General features: G+C 36.3%; 3 protein-coding genes across 8 annotated transcripts; 1 reads left to right on the forward strand and 2 right to left on the reverse strand.

The window, feature by feature from the left end:
- Nucleotides 1-536: 536 nt before the first annotated feature.
- LOC129572080 (putative transferase CAF17 homolog, mitochondrial) lies at nucleotides 537-1,902 on the reverse strand. The gene is given in 4 exon segments (XM_055451993.1): nucleotides 537-877; nucleotides 879-1,579; nucleotides 1,646-1,707; nucleotides 1,775-1,902. Coding segments are annotated over 2 exon segments (921 nt in total). The 5' UTR covers nucleotides 1,560-1,579; nucleotides 1,646-1,707; nucleotides 1,775-1,902; the 3' UTR covers nucleotides 537-637.
- Nucleotides 1,903-1,967: 65 nt separating this feature from the next.
- Nucleotides 1,968-19,274, forward strand: LOC129572079 (WD repeat-containing protein 20-like). 6 transcript variants are annotated; one of them, XM_055451992.1, is made up of 4 exons: nucleotides 1,968-2,273; nucleotides 2,336-2,581; nucleotides 2,652-2,816; nucleotides 18,523-19,274. In XM_055451992.1, the coding sequence occupies exons 1-4, from the start codon at nucleotides 2,271-2,273 to the stop codon at nucleotides 18,559-18,561; spliced, it is 453 nt and encodes a 150-aa protein (XP_055307967.1). In that variant the 5' UTR covers nucleotides 1,968-2,270; the 3' UTR covers nucleotides 18,562-19,274. The 6 variants fall into 6 exon arrangements, with proteins under 6 accessions (XP_055307967.1, XP_055307963.1, XP_055307962.1 ...); XM_055451988.1 differs by lacking the exon at nucleotides 18,523-19,274 and adding an exon at nucleotides 7,237-7,925 and having other exon boundaries at nucleotides 2,339-2,581; XM_055451987.1 differs by lacking the exon at nucleotides 18,523-19,274 and adding an exon at nucleotides 7,237-7,924.
- A 712-nt stretch (nucleotides 19,275-19,986) lies between these two features.
- LOC129572081 (zinc finger protein 862-like) lies at nucleotides 19,987-21,384 on the reverse strand. The gene has a single exon (XM_055451995.1). It carries the CDS (start codon nucleotides 21,382-21,384, stop codon nucleotides 19,987-19,989), a length of 1,398 nt encoding a protein of 465 aa, XP_055307970.1.
- Nucleotides 21,385-21,917: the final 533 nt, after the last annotated feature.

Raw genomic sequence — 21,917 nt, forward strand, 5'->3', positions numbered from 1 at the left:
ATATTCAGCCAGTTTTTGGCGGTGAAATAAATAAATAAATAAATAAACTTGGAGAAACTAAAGAAATAATGAATACATTATAAATATTGTAAATATGCAACCAAATATTTATACCAAATAAACACCCTCTGGCGAAGAAACGCTGTATGGTGCAGAATAATAATAATGGAAACTAAATAAAATTATGTCAATGTTTGTTCTACAAAATTTATTAATTTGTTTATATCTTTCGGTCTCGACCTGAATTGTAAATTAAAAACTACCAACAGGGACTTGTTAGATTAGACGTAAAACTTCTCCTCAATTTATCATCTACTTGATAAATTGAACGATGACTTTTGCAGTTATTCCATTAATATTTAACGCTCCAGTTAGTCTATCTCTTTTCACACGTGTAGTTAGATTATCTTGAACCGTTGACAGTTGGCTTTCATTAGACATTTTCATGTTTTGTCTTTCTCTTGGAGTCATTTTCCTGCAAAACTATATATTCACCCAGTTTTTGGCGATGTAAATAAATAAATAAAAATGCAGTATTTTCGAACTGGAAATTCCAACACTTAACTTGTAATTTCGACATGGCAAAAATTTGTGTGAAAATTTAAACTAAATTTGAGAAATAGAAAATACTATTCAATTATAGAAGCAAAACATATTTTAGTTTTTTTTTTTGTGGCCACCATGTCGGACGATAGGTTGATGCATTCAAACTTCCAATTTTAAGATGCTTCGAAGACAGCGCCAAATCGATTTTCAAAAGGCCAATACCAAACTCATCCTGAATTCCCTTCAGTTTGCCAATAATTTGGTCCTTTTCATTTAATATTGGTTCGTCATAGTTAGAACAGTCCAACATTTGTGAGGTAAGATTATCCAAGATAAGCCACTATTCCTTCACTAATTCCATGAATATATCGAAGTTTCTTGTAGTTATATGAAGTATTTGGAAGAACACACTTTCTATCATCATTTATATGTTGAAAGTCTGGAATTTGTAAATATTTTGGTGTTATTATTCTTAAACCCAGTTGGAGTCTGGGATCAGAACAAATAATAGCACCCAATTTCCAATATTCATGTTGATGTGTAACTTGAAAATTATTTTTCGTGTTTCTATGAAGATCGTGGAAATCCTGGAAGCAAGCCCAAATATTCATCTCTTGTGTTATAATATCTATATTTATATTTTTTCGAAATCGAAAATGCAATAAATGTTGTTTTAGTTGTTCTTCAATTGTGCGGTCACATTCGATGATGCATGATGTTTTCTCATTTCTCTGTCTATATATTATTGTATCATATAACACACGACCCTGTTTGTTCAGAAACATTGTAAACATTGCATTATCTCTATTAGATGTATTATTGATATGGGAAATATCGTTCGTGATGAGGCCTTGCAAGAATTCATGTACTTCATCGCCTGAGACTCTAATCAAGCCTCTATGAATATTTTCGAAAAAAAGCTTAGTACCGGATGAATATTTAGCGGAAAAAATTGTGAAATAACGAGTTGATTTTTGGAGACTGAAACCCTTGTTCCAATAAGAAGAGATCATCTTGAAGTAATGGCTTTTTCCTTGAATATAGAAAAAATATAAATAATGTAATAATGTGAAAACAAAGCTAATTATATGTAGCTTACCTAAGCTATACTCTCATTTCATATAACAATAAAGGATCGAACAAGTGCGATTACACAAGAAACTGTTGATATGAATAAAATGAATATTTTTGTGAGGTTAATAAAAAACACGAATATCAAACATTCTACCTTTTCGCTTTTGTTCTGTGTCTATTTATTGTTGACACGCAAACGTCATATAAACCATTTGAGCCGTGATATAAATAATAAATGATTTCTTCTTGAACAAATTTTTTTTAATAGCATACATAAAGAAAATTCCAGACTTGAAATTTGGAAAATATCTGATATTTTCGCTATCCAACTGACAAGTTTATGTGACACTTTTCATTTCAACAACACACATCTAACTTCACACTTGTGCTACTAGCCCGTCAAAACTTTTATTAGTTGTCACATATTTTCTTCTAAAGCCAAAACACAATTTAATTCTTCATTAGAGTATAAATGAAAAGTCACGTATTTTTTTTAAATGATCAAGTTTTCATTGGAAAAAAAATAATTCAACAATCTATTCCAAACACGAATATCAAACATTCTATTCTAAACACACTTCATACAATAAGCATTGTGTTCAATCAATTTATCGTAATGTTATTTAATGAAAATAAGTAATGGCAACTAGATGGTAAATAGATTTTTTTTTGAATTATTATCGATATTTGTTACAGCTCATCAAATATTTAAAAGAAGATGGATCAAAATGGAAAAGACGACTTGAAAACTCAGTTTATCACACGCGAAGGAACCTATCGACTCATAACGTTATCGGAGTATTCACGACCCAATCGTGTTGGATATCAATCAAATCAGAACAATCCTCAAGTACGTGTTTCACTCCTTCCGGCTAAACAAAATGTTGATATAACTAAGTTATCAAATCCTGGAACGACACCAAATGTAAATAACTCCACAAATTCTGTTGCTACGAATCCGGTAAATATTTTTATCAGTTAAAATGATATGTTCATTCACCATAGAAATGTTTGAATTTGTTTGTCCACAGGTAGTGTCACAAAATACGGTAGCAACTTCAAATGTGGCTGCATCATCGGTGGTAAATGGTATTTTGGACACAGCTCTGCAAACGCCACAGCAATGTTTAAGTGACAAAATTTGTTTCAATTTCGGCAAAGAACTTTATGTGTATACATATCGAGGTGTGAAAAAGGTATATATAATATATATAATATACTTTCATTAAGAAAAATATTTTGAAGTATGCATATGAGTACGCTAATATTAACCCGAATATCAGTTACTGATTCAGTTACTTTGCTTATTGCCCAAATTTTCATTAATACTATTTGTGTATTCAATCAAATAAAAAACTTTCCCAAAGTCAATGCTCGTGCCGAAAGCGAACACAAAACGTGTGATATCAATTTTAAAAAATCATTTCAGAGCGATGTATAACCTAGTTAGATGAATGCAAAATGGGCGAATTAAAATCGCTCCGAAATGAGTTTTTAAAATTGATATCACACGTTTTGTGTTCGCTTTCGGCACGAGCATTGACTTTGGGAAAGTTTTTAATTTGATATCTACTGTTTTTAGAATTTGCAATAAAGTTAAGAGTCAGCGAATGTGACACATTTGACTATGAACGTAATAAATTTGAAACCTCAAGAAAAAGTTCAATTTTCCACAATTTTACTTGATATTATGATATAAACAGACTCTGTGAATGGTCGACATCGCAAGACATTTCATTGATATCAATGTAAAATTAATTTCCATCAATATTCAACTACTGTAGCGCACGCATTTACTCCAGAAAAATAACTTTTTGTCAGTTTTTTGCGATTTTCCATGTTTTTTCCAACTTCCAAGTGCCATATCTCGAAGAAACGAATTTTGCCAGATATGTGCCATACGTAAAATTTTTAGCTCTAATTTGGGGCTAAAATCAAGGCAATTTTGAGAAAAATCGTCGGAACCGTTTTCGACAAAATGGCTGATTTCTGTAAGGTCAGATGGCCATTTTTTGGGTCTTCAGCCCATAAGACTATGCCAACTGAATTTTTTCAACTTATAGGTGTCATTTGATAGCTGGCCTCGAGACCTTTTCAACGATGTCACATGTGGCAAAAGTCTGAAATCGGTTGACAGGGTTGGGCACGGAGTCCATTTTTTAAATTCTTCAATCTCTGAAAGTTTGAAAAAGATCGGACAAAAAGTACGGACGGACGGACGGACAGACAAAACTATTATCTCAGAATAATTGGCGGAGATGCCAAAGAAAATTTTCGAATGGCCATAAATCTTGAACGAATGGTCCAATTTCGACGTCCTTGGTATCGTGGACGTTCAACTCCGGTAAATGGGAAAATCTGGGAATTGTCCATAATTATCAAGTGGCTATTTCTGTGGAGGTGGTTGGTCGATTCCAAAGTTTGAATGCATTTTCCGGGCCTATGAATGGGGGCTTCCAACCGATACTTCACTCATTCCAGTTGGCCTCTTAGAAAAAAAGTTCGAAATTGCGTGTATATATAGGCGAGTTCGACTTTCAGCAACTGAGTGCTTTCGTCACTCGCGCCTGCTGTCGCTGAAAGTTTTTTTTTAACAAAATATGATAAGATCCCAGGCTGCAAGATATTGTGGTAAACGACAATTGTGAAAAAATTCAATTTCACATAATGAGAAACAACAAAACTGCAAATATTTTATTGTCTCTTGCTGAAAATTGTTCTTCCCGCTGTATATCTATGGGTGATATTGAGGCTGGAGTATGTTTTTTCTCCGATTTATATTTTTGAAAAGGCGAGTATGTTTTCTGATGATTCTGTTGGCGTTAAAGTAGAGTATGTTGTAGTACCGTCTAGCCCGGTTTATACGGTTTACGCGCAACTGATGAGGTTTTCGCCCAAATTATTTATTGTAAATTTTTATTTTTTTGATTTTGTGCTTTGTTGTAGCCATCCACGAGTTGGCGAGTTGATATTCTTATCTTTGAAGTCAATTTTGAATTATTTACCATACGTTTCAAATCATGGTCCATGTCAACTCAATGCACTCTGCAATCAACATGGATCTGCCTTAACCGACGTAAAACTTCTCATCAATTTATCTATCTGATAAATTGAGTGACGACTTTTGCAGTCTCAAAGTCTTAAATTTAACGCGTAACAATTAACGCTTCACATAGCCTTTGTCCCTTTGGAAACGTTTACCAAAGGTTATCCTGGACCGTTTACTATAGACTAATATCAAGCATTTCCATCTTGTTGTATGACTGTTTTAGTTTTCATGTTCCTACTATTGTGAATACCGCATGATGTACGAAAAGAGCCAGGTTTTTAACGAGGCGAGAACTGATAGTTGTCGAAACCTATTGCTACTAATTGTTTATTATTTTAAATATGTAACAGTCTTGCACTCTTTTCCGGCCAAACCTCAATTACACATTATATTCAGCCAGAGCTTGGCGGTGTTTAATAAAATAAAATAAAATAAAATCACGCAAATAAAAAAGCAAAATTTATAAAGACAAAATTTATAAAGAGGTGATTCTTCAATGTATCACCTCTTGATAAATTGAATGATGACTTTTGCAGTCATTAGGGCCGTCACTACAGTGTTAACGCTTCAGTTAGTCTTTCATTTTTTACACGTTTAAGTTAGGCTATATTGGACAGTTTACATTTCGGCTATCTATGCATTTCCATGTATTGGTTAGGTTATCTTGTGTCAATGCTTTTTAGACCAAATTGTTATACCAATCGAGAAAGACTATTTATTGTATAAAATTACCATATCACGGAGGACGGTAGTCCGACAAGTGACGCACCATAGACTGTGCATTTCAAGCCAAATATAAAAAATGCCAGTTTTTGCGTCACGAGTATATATACAGTAAGTATGCTATTTTCTCAGGGCACTATTTGGGCCCCGGCATCTTAGGTACCGTTGGAAAGGTCTTGGCCCGAATAGTCGGAAACACCATATCCCCCATGCCTAAAGTGTGGTCTAGACAAAAATATAGCGGTTGGAAAATTTCGATAAATTTTCAAATCTATACCCATATCTTACGAAGGGGGTACCCAGGGGGTGGTCTGAGGTGTCCAAGAAAAGCTCCCCCTCGCCACCTTTCCAACGCCAGTCTAAGTGCCCCGATTGGTCCAAAAAAGAAAAAGTTATGGGCATTGGCAGTTTGATCTTGATTTTCTATGAAAGTATTGATTTGGATGTGCGTCCGTTCGTCTGTCCGTACCTTCTTCGGTTTCCGATGCGCATATGCCTTAGTTGTAGCTGGTGTCGGGCCATATCAAAACCCGTGCTCAGATTGACATTTGCATAACAGGAGAGCTGGCTATGGCTTCGCTAGCCTGCATGTATACGATTTTTTCAAGTATTTATTTTGCATACTAGATCAACTTAGACGCCCATGGGGCAAACTCAGCTGGTTATCATTTGAGAACCTTCATAACCTTCATAACCTTCAAAAAGTTCCATACACACATGCCAATGTTTATGTGATATAAAAAAAAAAAGTCGATTTATATAAAAAATCGACCCCCTTAAATTTCACACCAAAGGCGATTTCTCAAAAATCAGCCCGACAATCTTTTACCAAAAACTGAGCGTTTGTAGCCGGCCACCATACCAACAAAATGGCATATGCCATATATCCGGGAAAATTTGTATTTCGAAGTTCTTCTATATCGGCTCAATTCTCGACGAGCAATCGATTAAAAGTGGTCCTAATGCGATCTGAGGGCATTTCATGGTCGAAAAATAGGTCGGATTGAAGTGAATTTTTCAACTTGCTCTATTTTCGCTGAAAATGATATTTTTGTTCGGAAAACACGTGAAATACACCTCTTATGTCGTTTTGGTCTTAGGAAACTGCTATTTTCTCGTGAAAATAATGGGAGTCCACGAACTTTTGAATATCCATTTCGTTGTCATTTTGGTCATAATACAGCATTTTTTGCATCTGAATGTATGAAATTGAACTTTTGCTCGGGGGATACATAGAAAATGCACTTTCCAGAGCTTTGGTGGATGGGAAATGATATCTTTTAATGAAATAATGAGAGATACAATCGTTTCAACACTCTTTTTATGGTTATTTTGAAATTTAATCATATTTTACCGCATTTTATAATGTGCAATTAGAGGAAATTGGGACTTTTTCAATGGTAGTGGAAATTAGATAGTGCAATCTCCAGAACTTGTGAAATTAGAATGCCAATGTGTTACCCAGAAAATTGCAATTTCCTGATATTAAGACCTTAAAATAGACATACTTCTGTAAAAATGTATTTTCCCGAAAAAAAAGCCTTACAAAAGTAGTGATATCAGATGAAAAACCTCTAGACGAGGTTAAAATGGAGTGACGCTCCTGTGCGTGGATTTATCACTCAAAATGACTGATATCATTTTGAGTGACGCTAGGACGCTGTATTACTGGGAACGAAGTTCAAAAGTGTTTTTCGCATTCACTATTGTGAAAATTTATTTACAATAAGGAAAAAAATCGCGTCACGACTTTTGAATTTAGTCTTCAAGTCAAGCTTTAAAGCGTTTTGCCATCCAAAAGTCGTGACGCGATATGCATGCACAATGCACAAAACATCTTGCAGAGCACAAAAGAAACAGTTCTTTGTATCGGATTGTTACCGGCGATGAAAAATGGGTTTATTATGAGAACCCCAAACGTAAGGCAGCGTATGTTGATCCAAGCCAACCGGCACCATCACAACCAAAACGAGATATTCATTGCCATAAGATCATGCTATGAATCTGGTGGGATATGAAAGGAGTCGTATATTATGAGCTGCTGAATCCAGATCAAACGATCGATAAGGAACGCTATCGACGCCAATTGGTCAGTTTGGCACGTGCATTGAACGAAAAACGGCCATTAATAGCCCGAAAACACCACAAAAGTTTGTTCCACGATGACAATGCGAGGCCACATCGTGCAAAAATCGTCAAACAAAAGATAGAGCAGCTCGATTGGGATCGGCTTGATCAGCCCGCGTACTCTCCAGACCTTGCTCCTTCTGACTACTACTTGTTCCGTTCGATGCAAATGGCCCTGTCCGAAGTACGCTTTCAAAATGAAGAAGAAGTACGAAAATGGATAGATGACTGGATAGCTTCACACGAGGAATCCACAAGCTGCCAGAAAGATGGCGGGAAGTCATAGCTAACGATGGCGAATACATTGGTTAATGTACATTTTCAATTTATTTTGCAATAAATGTATTTTTAGACAAAAAAAACGGCGGAAACTTTCGAATTGACCCAATATTTATTTATTTATTTATTTTTTTACACCGCCAAAAACTGGCTGAATATTTTGGTTTGCAGGAAAACGACTCCAAGAGTCGTGAAAAACCTGATCTTTTCGTGTTTGTACAACATAGGGTAAAGCGGTCTTTCTCGATTTGAATTTAGGGTTTGGTCTATAAAATTTAACACAAAGAAACCTAACCAATACAAGGAAATGAGTAGTAAGCTGAATTGTCAACGGTTCAAGATAATCTAACAACGCGTTTGAGAAAAGATAGACTAACTGGAGCGTTGAACATATTATTGTCGGCCTTAATGACTGCAATAGTCATCTTCCAATTTATCAGAGAAGTGATATATTCAAAAAAAGTTTTACGTCTAGTCTAACAAGTCCCTGTTGGTACATATAAATTTACAATTTAGTAGAGACCGAAAGACATAAAAAAGTATTCTGATTTTCGCAAATACATTGACACAAACGGTAGTTTCCATTATAAAGTAATAACAGGTCAAAGCTAATAAGCTTTGTTATAGAGCCAAGTTATAGAGGATCTCGAGTACTAAAACTTTGCCGAAGAGACCCAGTTGTTATTCCTTATCAGTTCCACGAAAACCGCAAAAAGACGTGAAGACCCGCCAAAAATGAACATACTCGCCTTTGATCACTTTCAAGTCGAAAGAACTTACTCTTCTCTTTCATAACAAAGTCAGTGAAACATACACTACTCTCAATCTCACCTATAGATATATGTATCAGTTTAAAACCTCTAGGCGAGTTGAGAAGTTATCGAGAGTTGAGCCTGTCAGTAGTATTTGTTGTTGTAATTTGTTAGTTCGAACCGCTTGCATGTACAATGCAAATCAGATGCGTTTTTAGGGGCGCCACTTTCGTGAAGCTTGTATTAGACTCAATCTACGGAAGTTATGGGCCTTTGAAATTGTTACAAAAATTTACAAAAAATCGAAAAAAATGAAAATTTCTGATGTAAAACTTCTTTTTAGGTACTAAAATGTTCCATTCGATTAAAATTTTCCAAGAAAAATAAAGAAAAGTCGGAAAAAAACAATTTCAGAAAAATCAATTTTTTCCGAAAAAATCAAGAAAATAAAAAAAAATCGATAAAATTGCTCAAATTTTTGGGTCAAGTCTTCATTATTCGTCCTAATTCATTTCATCCACCCAAAATTTCCCCGAAAAATGCGAAAAAAACGAAAAAAAAAATGAAAATTGTCATTACAGCGACAAATGCCTCAAACTATATGTTGATTTGGGTCCAGTGGCTTGTAATAGCCCAGAATTAAATAACCTGAGATGACAAAGCTACCTACACATGGCGAAAGACGGATTTAAATTTTTCTAGCCGGCTATAAATTTTATAGCCGAGCATTTGGACTCAGCCTTATCATTTCATTAAAAAATATTTGTTGCCAATTACCAAAGCTCTGGGAAGCGCATTTTTTATGTATCCCCAAAAAAGACATCAATTTCATACATTCAGATGCAGAAATATTGGTGTATGACCAAAATAACAACGAATTGGGTATTCAAGTGTTCGTAGACTCCCATTATTTTTACAAAAAAAAAGCAGTTTTCCAAGACGAAAACATCGTCAGAGGTGTATTTCGAACAAAAATATCATTTTCAGTGCGAATTATACGAGTTGAAAAATTCACTTCAATCCGACATATTTTTCAACCATTAAATGGCATCAGGTCGCATTGTAACCACTTTTAATCAATTGCTCGTCAGAAATGAGCGGAGATGGCCTTTTACAGCCAGTCAATGTGTATTTTCGGCAAAATTTTCATCGTAGAATGCGACTTTTCGTACCAATTTCGTTCATCAATGGGCCGATGCCGAGAACTTTGAAATACGAACTTTCCCAGATATATGGCATATGCTATTTTTTGGTATGGTAACCGGCTTCAAACTCGCAGTTTTTGGTTAAAATCGGTTGGCCGGATTTTTGAGAAATTGCATTTGATGTGAAATTTAAGAGAGTAGATTTTTCATAAAAATCGACTTTTTTCTTTTCATTATTATTATTATTATTCTGCACCATATATCGACCATTCCACACGAAATCAGTTAAGAATTGGATCGACCCTCTGCGAATTGGCTGAAAATTTGCATGGAGTCTTGTTTTCGGTAGAAAATGAGAAAACCAAAATCTTGGGCCTGTAAGTGGCCCACATTTTCGAGTTCACCCAGTGTAAATTTTTCGAAAAATTGAAAAAATCGAAAAAATGGGTTTACGGCAATTGAAAACTAACTGAGAATTAGTTGACACATTTCCAAGACCTTGGTACCGTTGGAAAGGGAATCGATGGGGCCCTTCGACCCCATTGGAGCTCCCAAAAATGGGTTCAAAGTAAAAAAAGTGAAAAAAGTCAAGAACACGGTGTTATTTTTGACATGTTTTTTTCGCGTCAAAAGATGGCTCATGTCGCGCCGCTTTAGATAAGAAATTCAAACTTCGTGTATTGACCATTCAATTTTTTGTATTTAGCCTCGGAAAGTAGATCATATCTTATTTTTCAGCGTTTTTGTGGAAAAAATGGTCGGAAATGACCTGTTACGATGTTTTTGACTGAGTAAACCGCTATTTTTTCGTCAGAATACATTAAAATATTACCATTTGAACATCGGTTTACCTATAAATTTGGTCTGAAACTTACTTTTCTTCATAGAACAAACGAAACGTCAAAATCCGCATACAAAATCACACTTATGGCACAGAAAACTCACCTATGGTGGCCTGCTATGAGTCTATTTTCACGTAATTTTGGACGAGAAATCGATTTAGACTTATCTCAATCCTGTTTGATGAGCCTAAAATGCCGAAAAATGGCCCTGTTCCAGCTTATGTTTTCAACTCGCCATATTTTATACAGAAAATCACTTTTTCCACTTCAAAAATGCCTTATTCTGCATTCCAACATCAATGGCTTTTATTTTTTGAAGAAATAATCCAAAATATACCAACTTCTCTACTCAGTTCAGAGTTTTATGTGTAAAATCTTCAATTTGAGTGAATTTTTCAATGAAAAAGTCGATTTGAGACCAAATTATAAGCAAATGGATATATTATTAGCTGATGGGTTGCTGAGTTGATCTAGTAAAAAAAAATAAATAAATACTTCAAAAAATCGTAGAAGCAATCGTTAACGCAAATATATTAAAAGATGAAACTTCTTCGATAATTACTCTTGACGAAATCGTTTAAACTTTAATCCAGCGTTACACGGTTGAATTTGGGCCCCATTTGTGTGTAGTTCCAGTCATTTATAACGTCGCGATGGAAGTAAAACGAAACAGTGAAAACAAATCAATTGGAATTATATAAAAACGATTATGAAACAATATTCATCATCAGCGTATGACAGCTGTCATCGTAACATGTTTATTTTTTTCAATACTCGTTTGGTCTTCAGTTTTATTTAATTTTATATTATATTTGATCGTATATGAATATTGAGCTACAGTGCGCCCCCACAAATTAGAAACCCGAGAATTAGAAAATCTCAGAAATTAGAAATGAATTTCAGGTTTGAAAATTTGTATGGAAAATTTCTAATTTCCGGGGTTCATTTCTAATTTACGGGGTTTCCGAATCATTTCATTCAAGACAAAGGGAAATTTACTTCATTTTTAATGAAAAAACGTAATGAAAGTCTTTTCCATTTCGTTGAATAACTATATTAGCAGATCAGCTTAAGATTTTTGACGTTTACCATGAAGTTAAAAATTAAGTCAAGAGTAATCTGTTCCATATTGTCTGCGTCAATCATCAATCATCAATCATTAACAAATCGAAACCGATTTGTTCCATCAGAGAATTTGCATATACAAAATTGTATATAGAATGCTAACGTTTTGATATAATAAGAACAGCCGGTCATCATTTATTTCGGTTTGTTCCGAGGAGTAGTTTATCCAGTAAAATACTAACAGACTTACTTTATATTTATAATCACTAAAATAACTGCTTATAGCATTTATTTACATACAATACTTGATTGAACAGTGTTCAATATATTGTTTTCAATTAAGCAAATCGGGGGAATGTCAGTTTTTCATTTGATACACCGTTTTTGGATGAAATTGAAAAAAAACTCAGAAATTAGAAAACTCCGCAAATTGGAAATGGTCTCGGGACATTTCATTTCTAATTTGCGGGGGCGTACTGTATGTATTAATCTGTTCATTAGGACTTGTTTGTCCATGAGCTTATCTTTAATCTTGAGGTAGTCTGTGTGCCGTAAGATACGTACGCTCTCTCCAATTGCTATGTCGTTACGTACATTGGGACAATTTGCGATCCCATTCATGATGTCGTACATGAATACAATAGATGCATTCACTCTTCTACGCTCCAACGATGTCATGTTCAACGCCTCAAGTCGTTTGTTGTAGTCGGTGATACTGTAGCCGTTGGCCGCTGTACGGTATTCTCTTCGGGCGAACTGGGTGAATTTCCTCAAAACGCTCTCGATTTTGTCGATATGTATGGCATAAGTTGGCAGCCATACAACGTTGCAGTACTCAAGATGAGACTGAACCAGTGCGTATTGGGCCCGTGCATTAATAATGTCACTTTTTTGGAAGATGTCGTAACTAGTACAATATTGCATCGGGCAGTACTGTTACCAATTTCACATGAAAGGCCTAGTGACAGACTTCAAAAAACGACACCTGTCATTTCGCCGAAGTGTAAACAAAAATATTTATTCAGCCGAGATCATGTCGAATTTCGTTCCAATGAAAGATCATTTGCGGGAGCTGTTTTTTTCACACGGAAAAATTGTGAAAAAAAGATTATTCTTGTATCGGGTTCACACTGATTATGAAGAATGGACCCTTCTCGATAGACTCAAGCATAAAAAACCATATTTTGATTGACGTTATAGATGGCGCTGCAATCTCAAAAATGCTCGAAATTGGGCGATTTGCCATATTTGCGGGGGTGGGGCAGATATGGTGGTGGTAGAAATTTATCAAAATGTTAGCTTTTATCGTTCCCAACAGAAACTAATCGGTATATACCAATTTCTGACAGCAAAATCGAAAAATTGACTTATCGCCGCAAAAAAAGCGAATTTTTGAGGAAATTTTTTTAATGACTTTTTGTCTATCAAGTCCAAAATTTCTAAGAAGCTATTAATTTTGAAAATCTTTCATGCCCCCGCTGTAATCTCCAGACATTGCGCTTTCTTACTACCACTGGTTTCAGTCGATTCAATATCACCTAAGTGGAGGACGGTTCACTTGTTTTCAAAAAGTCAAAAATTGGCTTGATTCGTTCTTGGCCGCCAAGCCGGCGCAGTTTTTTTGGGATGGAATCCATAAATTGCCTGAATTATGGGAAAAATGTGTCGCTGCAGATGGGCAGTACTTTAATTAAAGAAGATTGTACCACTGATTCAGAATAAACAAATAATTTTTGCAAAAAAATGTGACATTTTTAATGCACGGACCCAATAGTATGGTGTTTTGAGCGTTTGAACGTCGGTTATGTCGTAACAAAACCTTTTATTTCATTTTATTTTATTAAACACCGCCAAGCTCTGGCTGAATATAATGTGGGTTTTGATTGAGGTTTGGCCGGTAAAGAGTGCAAGACTGTTATATATATTTAAAATAACAAACAATTAGTAGCAATAGGTTTCGACAACTATCAGTTCTCGCCTCGTTAAAAACCTGGCTCTTTTCGTACATCATGCGGTATTCACAATAGTAGGAACATGAAAACTAAAACAGTCATACAACCAAGATGGAAATGCTTGATACTAGTCTATAGTAAACGGTCCAGGATAACCTTTGGTAAACGTTTCCAAAGGGACAAAGGCTATGTGAAGCGTTAATTGTTACGCGTTAAATTTAAGACTTTGAGACTGCAAAAGTCGTCACTCAATTTATCAGATAGATAAATAGATAGATTTTGATGAATCCCAAGGCTGATGTGGCTTTCGAAATGATCGCGTCAATGTGCTTGACAAAGCTGAGCTTCTGGTCAATGATGACGCCGAGATCTTTGTGGTCCAATACGCGCTTGAATGTAAAATCACCGTATTTGTAATTAGTGTCTTTCGTTAATATTTTATTAAGTTTTGTGTGCAAATCAGTTTTTTGCTGTCTTTTTCTGTGTAAATTTATTTTCCCGTATCTACGTAGCTTGCATGACCTTACATAATGACGTGCAAAGAATGCATTGAACTGAAAAACAACTCGCTGACATCAAAACAAAGCTCGTTCCGATCATGAAAATGCTGGATGGACTAAACTTGGATTTCATCACCATGCCACCAGCCACCCGCATCAATTCCAACTGACGATCAACATGAAGTTGTTGATTTGGACATGGATTCCCTATCGACCGGCGGCTCATCATCACAAGCACAAAACGATGGTATTTTGAGTCAACAACAACAACAAACTAAACACATTGATTTTTCTTCGCCGCTCACAAATTACATTAATGTGAATTTGGGTCCACGCGGGGGTGTGAAGCGACGAAAAATTGACGAAGTGAAAATAAAAACCCAGTTGATTTGTGCAATTTTATTATCCCTCCGAAATCGACTGGTAGTGTCCCCGAAAAACCCAGTGGGAAAAAACAAAATATGCGGTCATTGCACATCAGTCCATTCAATCCGGTGACTGATATTTCAGTTATTGCTGGTCACTTGAAGGCGATCGAAAGCACCTGTCCCTTCACTGACAACGTGACCTGCACCAGTCTGAGACCAAACAAAAAAAGGTGCCAAACCCGACTTTTGTCTAGTTCAAACTGGATGTGCCAGCTGAGTATGTTGATTTGTTCAGCAGTGTTTGGCCAACTGGCGTTACCTCAGAAGAATTCGTGTCGAAGGTTGCTAAAACTGGCCGAAAATCCGCTTCTGATGTCCGGACGAAGCCAAAAAACTTGATTGGCACCAAAAAGCAACCCAAGGAATCGAATCCAACTACGAAATAAAACAAAACAATCGATCGCTCCAAGCCAAAAAACGAGGTTGGCAAAGCAAACGCTCAGCAAACAAATTGGAGACACACCAAGAACCAGCACCCACAAAGGAAACGCCGGCAATCACGTACAAATCATTGCCAGAAGAGCTGTTGCTCGCAAGTGAAGCCGAACTGCCATCGATACTGCTACAACGAACGCTGCGCAGAAAATCATCAAGGCTATCGCAACAGATGGCACTAAACCATGCCATATCGGATGACTGCGCTTTTCTCACTAAAATCTACTACCAGAACTTATTATTATTATTATTATTCTGCACCATACAGCGTTTCTTCGCCAGAGGTGGTTTATTTAGTATAAATATTTTGTTATATTTACAGTATTTACAACGAGAATATTCATTCAATTTAATTTTACTCTCTCCAAATTCTATTTCTTTTGAAAAATTCAGCTACTCTATGTTTAACAGTATTTGTATTTGTGTTAAAATCTATTAAATAGGTATCACATTTTAGAGTGTTATTGCATTCATTTGGTAGATTAGGCTGTTTGATAGGAACAAAGTATTTATAAAATTCATTGTATGTACTAAGCATATAATTGACAGTTTCGAACTTGGTATAGTTATTGCGATGCGTCGGTAATGATAGGAAATCTGTGTCTCTAGTCCAATGTCGCGGTGTTCTTAAATTAATTTTGCTCAGAATGTATCTGGATGACGTGTGTCCACAAATCACACTATGAACGAGAGATATTTGGGCTACTTTTCTTCGTTCCTCAAGCGTAATCATTTGTAATTCAAGTAGCCGGCAATCGTACGGTGGTTTTCTAAATCTCTGTGGCCATTTCATTTTGCGTAGTGCAAACAATAAGAACTGCTTTTGTATCGATTCAATTCGAGCAACCTTCTCAGCAGTGTATGGGTTCCAGATTTGGGATGCGTATTCCACAATCGGTAAGACAAAAGTGGAAAATAATTTCTTTATGGTCCATGGATCATCAAACTCATATCCAAATCGTTTAATCCATGCTAAACGTGATTTCGCTTTGGCTGTAATATACTCAATGTGTGCGTTAAAATTTAATTTATGATCAAGTATTACCCCTAGATCCTTTATAACGTCGACACGATCAATTTCTTCGTTTCCGATGGAGTAATTGAAGTCAAACTTCAGATGGCCTCGATAAAAGGACACAAATTTGGTCTTGGACACATTGAATTTTAGCTGATTTCTATTAAAGTATTCGACAAGCTCATTCAGGTCAGCTTGTAACTCCAGACAGTCGTCATGATTTCTGATATGTTTCCATAGGCGAGTGTCATCAGCAAATGACTGAAGAATTGAGTTGCTTATGTGTTTTGGCAAATCAATGATGAACAGCAGAAACAATGTAGAACCTATCGGGTATCCCTGTCCAGTTCCCGATGTAACTTCAATGGGGCTCGACATGTCATTATTCAATTTGACAATCTGTTGTCGACCATGCAAATATGATTTGATCCACTTGAGCAGTTGTTGATTCAATCCCATAATATCCAGTTTGCGGATTAGTAAATCGACGTTGACTGAGTCAAAGGCCTTTGCAATATCTAAGTAAATTGCATCAGTCTGCATTTGGTTCCCCATTCCAAGCATTACACACGATGTAAATTCAGCTAAATTTGTTGTTGTAGACCTTCCCTTAACAAATCCATGTTGGCTGTCATCAATAATATTCTCAATGTGGTAATTAAGGTGTTTGGCAACTATGGAATCAAGCAGCTTGGGTATAATACATTGCAGGGCTACGCCGCGATAGTTTTCAACTTTGGTTTTAATACCACTTTTGTGCACCGGTCTCACGAATGATTTTTTCCAAATTTCAGGTACAAACCCGGTGTCTAATGATTTCTTTAGTAGGTGTGTTATTGGTTTCAGCAATGTGTTAGTACATTTCTTGACAAAAATATTCGGTATTCCATCAGGTCCTGATACCATGTTGTTGGGGAGGTTATTAATCGCCTCTATAACCAGATCCTCAGTAATGTGAATAGTGGGAAAATTTGCACACAAATCTCTAAGCAAGGACTCGTCTCCAGAATAATTTTCATTCCTACTGTAATTCGGTTTAGTATATGCTTTAGCAAAGTGTGTTGCGAAAAATTGTGCAATCTCACCTCTCTCACTACTTCTTTTATCTTCAAGGGACATTTCATTCGGAAGATCATCATTCGATTTTTTGGAACCATTTACAAATTCAAAAAACTTCTGTGGATCTTCATTTATAAGGTGTTCCATTTCAAGTTTATATTCTCTGTAAGCCAAACGTGCGCTCTTTTTGTATTCTTTTCTCAGTTTGATGTGTTCTGCTTTGGCATGTTTCTTTTCTTCAGTAGTACGTCTGGATCTAATGAATTTGTGTTGATTATTGACTCTGTTCTTCAAATTGATAAGGTTATTACTGAACCATTTTGGGTGATTTGATAGCTTCCTCATTTTTTGTGCAACATTCGATGAAATATTTGCATCAATCAATTCGTAGAACTTAGTGATATGAGATTCAAAATCATCACCGGTAAAAACCTTCATCCAATCGACGGTATTCAGCGATTCATTAATGTCATCGTAGTTGGCATTCACAAAATCTCTGTAACTCAAATTCGTTTGCTTACTCGGTTTATATTCAAATTCACCGATGTTTATCTCATACGATATGTGATGTGACTCCTGATTCAGCAAATGAAAGTCACTTTTGGAACAGTTGATGAGATCGGTGCAGTTTGTCCAAATCAAATCCAGCATAGCACCATTCAAATTAGCGTCTTTGTTGATTTGTACAAGACCCAGGTCATGACAGGTGTCCAAAACAACCATTTCCCTTTCGGAGGAGGCACTTATTGCAATGGCAATGTCGGTGTCATCGGTATCATCAGTATACCAATTCAATTTTGGCAAATTGAAATCACCAGACACTATTAGAATGTCTTCTTGTTTCACGTTTTCGGCAATTCGCTTTAATGAGTCCATATTTGCTTTATATACATCGACTGGCGAGTTCGGCCTGATGTACAGTTCAACGAGAAACACTTTCCTATCACTCAAAGGTAGCATCACACATATCTGTTCGGCACCATATTGTTCACCTGTGTTGATAAATTGCGATTTTAATGAACTATCAATAGCTATTAACACACCACCACCATGTTTTTTTACTTGAGTTTGTTTTGATTCGGTTATATCTGAACGGTCGCAGCGATACACAGCAAAATTCGGTGGGAAAACCTCTGCAGAATGAACTCTGTCATCAAGGCATCACACAGCATAAATATTGGTGAATCAGAAGCTATGACTTCAGCGTTGAATTCAGGCAACCTTGTTTTAATTCCGTTGACATTTTGTGTGTGTATTTTCTTTGTTACTTTACGACTGAATGGTGGAGAGTGATTGAGGTGGTGATTTATTGGTGTTGTTAACGGAAAAATGGCTGGGGTTGGGTATGGGGATGCACATGAGTTGTTGGCTGTATTTGTTGAACTGTCACAGTATATTTCCCGAAGAAGACCGCTTCAATTGTGCTGCCTCTTCCCATGATTACGATATGATAATTCTGACTGAGACTCAGAAAAGATATTTATAATGCTGAATTTTTTGACGATTCATATTCTGTTTTTCGTGGGGACAGACTATCGGTGGAGTACTAATTGCGACTAAAAACGAATAATTCTCCAGTGAAGAAATAAAAATTGCCGGTACTTAGAATATGTGGAATGGTCAACCGATAGCGACGACGACAAAATCATGATTCCAACTAAATTTGCACCTGAGTACACGGCCACTTTCATCCAGGGATTCATGAGCATGGGAGTTCATCAGGTAAATCATGTACGTAATGATTCAAAAGAACGACTATTGGACCTGTTCTTTACTAATGATTTTACCAACATCTCAATTGAGCGTGTTAACGAGGCTGACGCACTGACGGAAGTGGAAGATCATCATCCACCGATAATGGCTACATTTGAGTGGCATGGAAATAATACGACTGAAGCTAATATTATAACAAAGGCATTCAATTTCAAACGGGCCAACTACAGGGACATGAATGCACATCTGGCAAATGTCAATTTTACCGAGTTGTTCCATGGAAAGACAATCATCACAAATTTGTGCCTACTTACATCGTCAAGTCGATACAAAAATGTCCATGGAAGAACAAATTCCTAATAACACTAAAAAATAGGAAAAATAAAGCATGGAAACGTTACAGACGATCATGCTATCATCAGTCGTTTGAATGGAAATACATTTTGGCGTCTCGCGAATTCGATAAACTCAACACGGAACTATACAAAACATACGACAAAATGAAATCCTCGCTCAAGCATGATGCATCGAGATTTTGGCATTATGTCAATTCAAAGAAGAGTACTGACAACAAACCAAAAGCAGTGCCGTAACTAGAAAAAAATCTTTGGTGGTGCGCTGAAAATTTTCAAAGGTGCTGAAAAACGATAACGAACAACAACAAAAATAACAATACATTTTGCGTTTTTCTGAGAACCAATTATGATTCGTTTTATTCAAGATCAAATATAATATTTATTTAATGTTACAGTAACGTAATTGCTGATTTGATTAGGAAATATAATATTATTCAATAATGTTTACATAAATCGAAAAAGTATCAAAAACAAAAATAAGACCTGATTCGTTGCACTTTAAAATAAACTTAAACGTCTGTTTTTTTCATTGAATTTTCGCATAATAGAATTGTCATCCAATGTTTTGAGTTTTTTTTTTTCAAATGCCAAGAATGTGAGATTGCAGAGGCGCTTATCCGTCATCGCCATCCGACGCACCGTGTCTATTCTTGATAATGCTGAAAATGAGCACTCACTTACTGCCGTGCTACTTGCAAACGTTTCAGCTGCCTCCAGTAGTTGATACGTATCATTCATAGCTTCTCTAACTGGAAATAGCTTCTCTAACTTGGACATTCCTTGCTTGTTTTTTTCTTTCGATAAAAATTGTTTCACCACGGATAATTCGGCTTCTGAGGGCAATGTCAAATTAATTTCGCTCAACGGCTTGAGCGCATTTCGATCAAAATCGTCGTCACCTATGTTGTTTACTTCATCGATAGCAGTCAAAATATCGGTGTTCTCATCGAAGGACGAGCCATTTCACTTGAAACGCGATCGATTACATTGAAATACTGCGATTTCAGCAACAATGGTCCTTTTTCGACGTTGTTTTGCGCATCTACTTCAATGTGACGCTCCCCAAGCGTCTCCAATACGATAGAGTTATTCAATCGGGTGCTACGCTGACGAATTCTCTGTGGTCTCGGCTCGAAATCTTCAAAATTGCTCATTACTTTTTCAGCGATTTGCAGAAAACGGTTGAACGCTTCATCCGTTCTTTGATCCAGCACGGTTTTGTGAACGGATTCAATTATCGGCTTCGCTTGAATAAATCCTATTTCACGGCTTTGAAGCATTTTGTTGGCTGGTTCTATCAAACTGAGTAAATGACATAAAAAATGCAGCATGAACAAAAACTTCTTTTCCATAATTGCACTTGACAGGCCTGAAGCTAATGCAATGTCGTCGGCATCAAAGTTCTTTCCATTGCCATTTTTTATCGTGTCCAATGCAGCAAGCAAATCATCGTAATTTTGGGCGATTGTTTCAATTGCTTTTAAATGGCCGGACCATCGTGTTTCAATGAGTCTGGGAATGTTCGTTCCGTCGTATTCTCTTCGAACCTTGAAACGATTGAAAAATTTATGCAGAAGCCTAACTTGATCGAAAAATAACCGGCATGAGTCTATTTCCGACACTACAGCTATTACGACAAGATGCAAACGGTGATTAAAACAATGTATATAGGGGATTTTTCGTTTGAAGTATTCTTGTAGCAATGTTTGCACACCACCATGATCTCCGCTCATGACGAACGCACCGTCATAGCACTGGCAGATTATTTTAGCAACAATAATGTCATATTCTGTGATTTGGTCGATGATCAATTGTGTTATGCCTTTTGCTGTGATGTCGTCAGCTTTTACAAAACACAGAAGTGATTCAACTGGCTTTCCATTCTTGATATAACGAAACGCAATTGATATGATTTCCCGACCGTTTTTGTCTTTGGTTCCGTCGGCCATCAAAGTGCAATGGGTAGAATCATTTATATCGGCAACAATTTTCTCACGCAACAGATCGGCAATGATTTGAATGATTTCATTTTGGATGAGAGGAGACGTATACGTTGCGTTTGCAGGCATTTGCTCTTGGCAGTGACGCAAAAGTTCATCGTTTTCCAAATTGTACTCGAATAAATTATTAAATAAGCCACCTTCTTTATCTTCTGCACTGTCCCAGTTCCCGCGCAAAGGCAACTCGTTTTGCGCCAAGAATAAAATCGTTGAGATGATCTTTTTAAAATAATAACGTCGCTTTTCTAAAACGGTTTCATTCAAAAGAGTTGACACTTCTTGGTTTGAACTTGACCTACACAATTTCTCTTTCCATGAAAGCATGCTGCTTATATGAGATGGAGTTGATTCATGCTTTTTAAATCCTTTGCCTGTACTTAAAGCCGCTTGCCATTTGTCATAGCCAGTCGTTGTGAAGACATCACTCACGTTGCCCAGTCCAAATTGACGGCATGCGTAGCAAAACGTCGCATCTTTTTCTTTGGAATATTCCAACCACTCGAAGTTTGTGAGCCATTTGCTTTGGAACGACCGTCCATCTTCCTGCTTTTTGAATTTGTAATTATTGAAAACTTGAATCTTCTTGTCTTCTCCTTTCTGTGAGATATCGTTCGGCTCATGAATAGTTTCAGTTCGTTCGGATGTGGTTCCAGATCCACTTGCAATTTCTTCTGAAACAATCACGCTTGGAACAATTTCACTTGAATCAACTCGTTCTGCAGTAGTTGAACTTGCTTCTTTCGCTCGGCTTTTTTTTGTTCCAAAAACTTTCCAATGTAGCCTAAAAATATTTGTTAATAATCTAAGATAATATTTGCTTTTCAAGCGATAATGGTAACATCTACCTCTGGATTTCG

The sequence above is a fragment of the Sitodiplosis mosellana genome, unplaced genomic scaffold, assembly GCF_009176505.1.
Source record: "Sitodiplosis mosellana isolate CC-2019 unplaced genomic scaffold, AAFC_SMos_1.0 Smas_scaffold_4086, whole genome shotgun sequence".
In the NCBI taxonomy this organism is placed as follows: domain Eukaryota; kingdom Metazoa; phylum Arthropoda; class Insecta; order Diptera; family Cecidomyiidae; genus Sitodiplosis; species Sitodiplosis mosellana.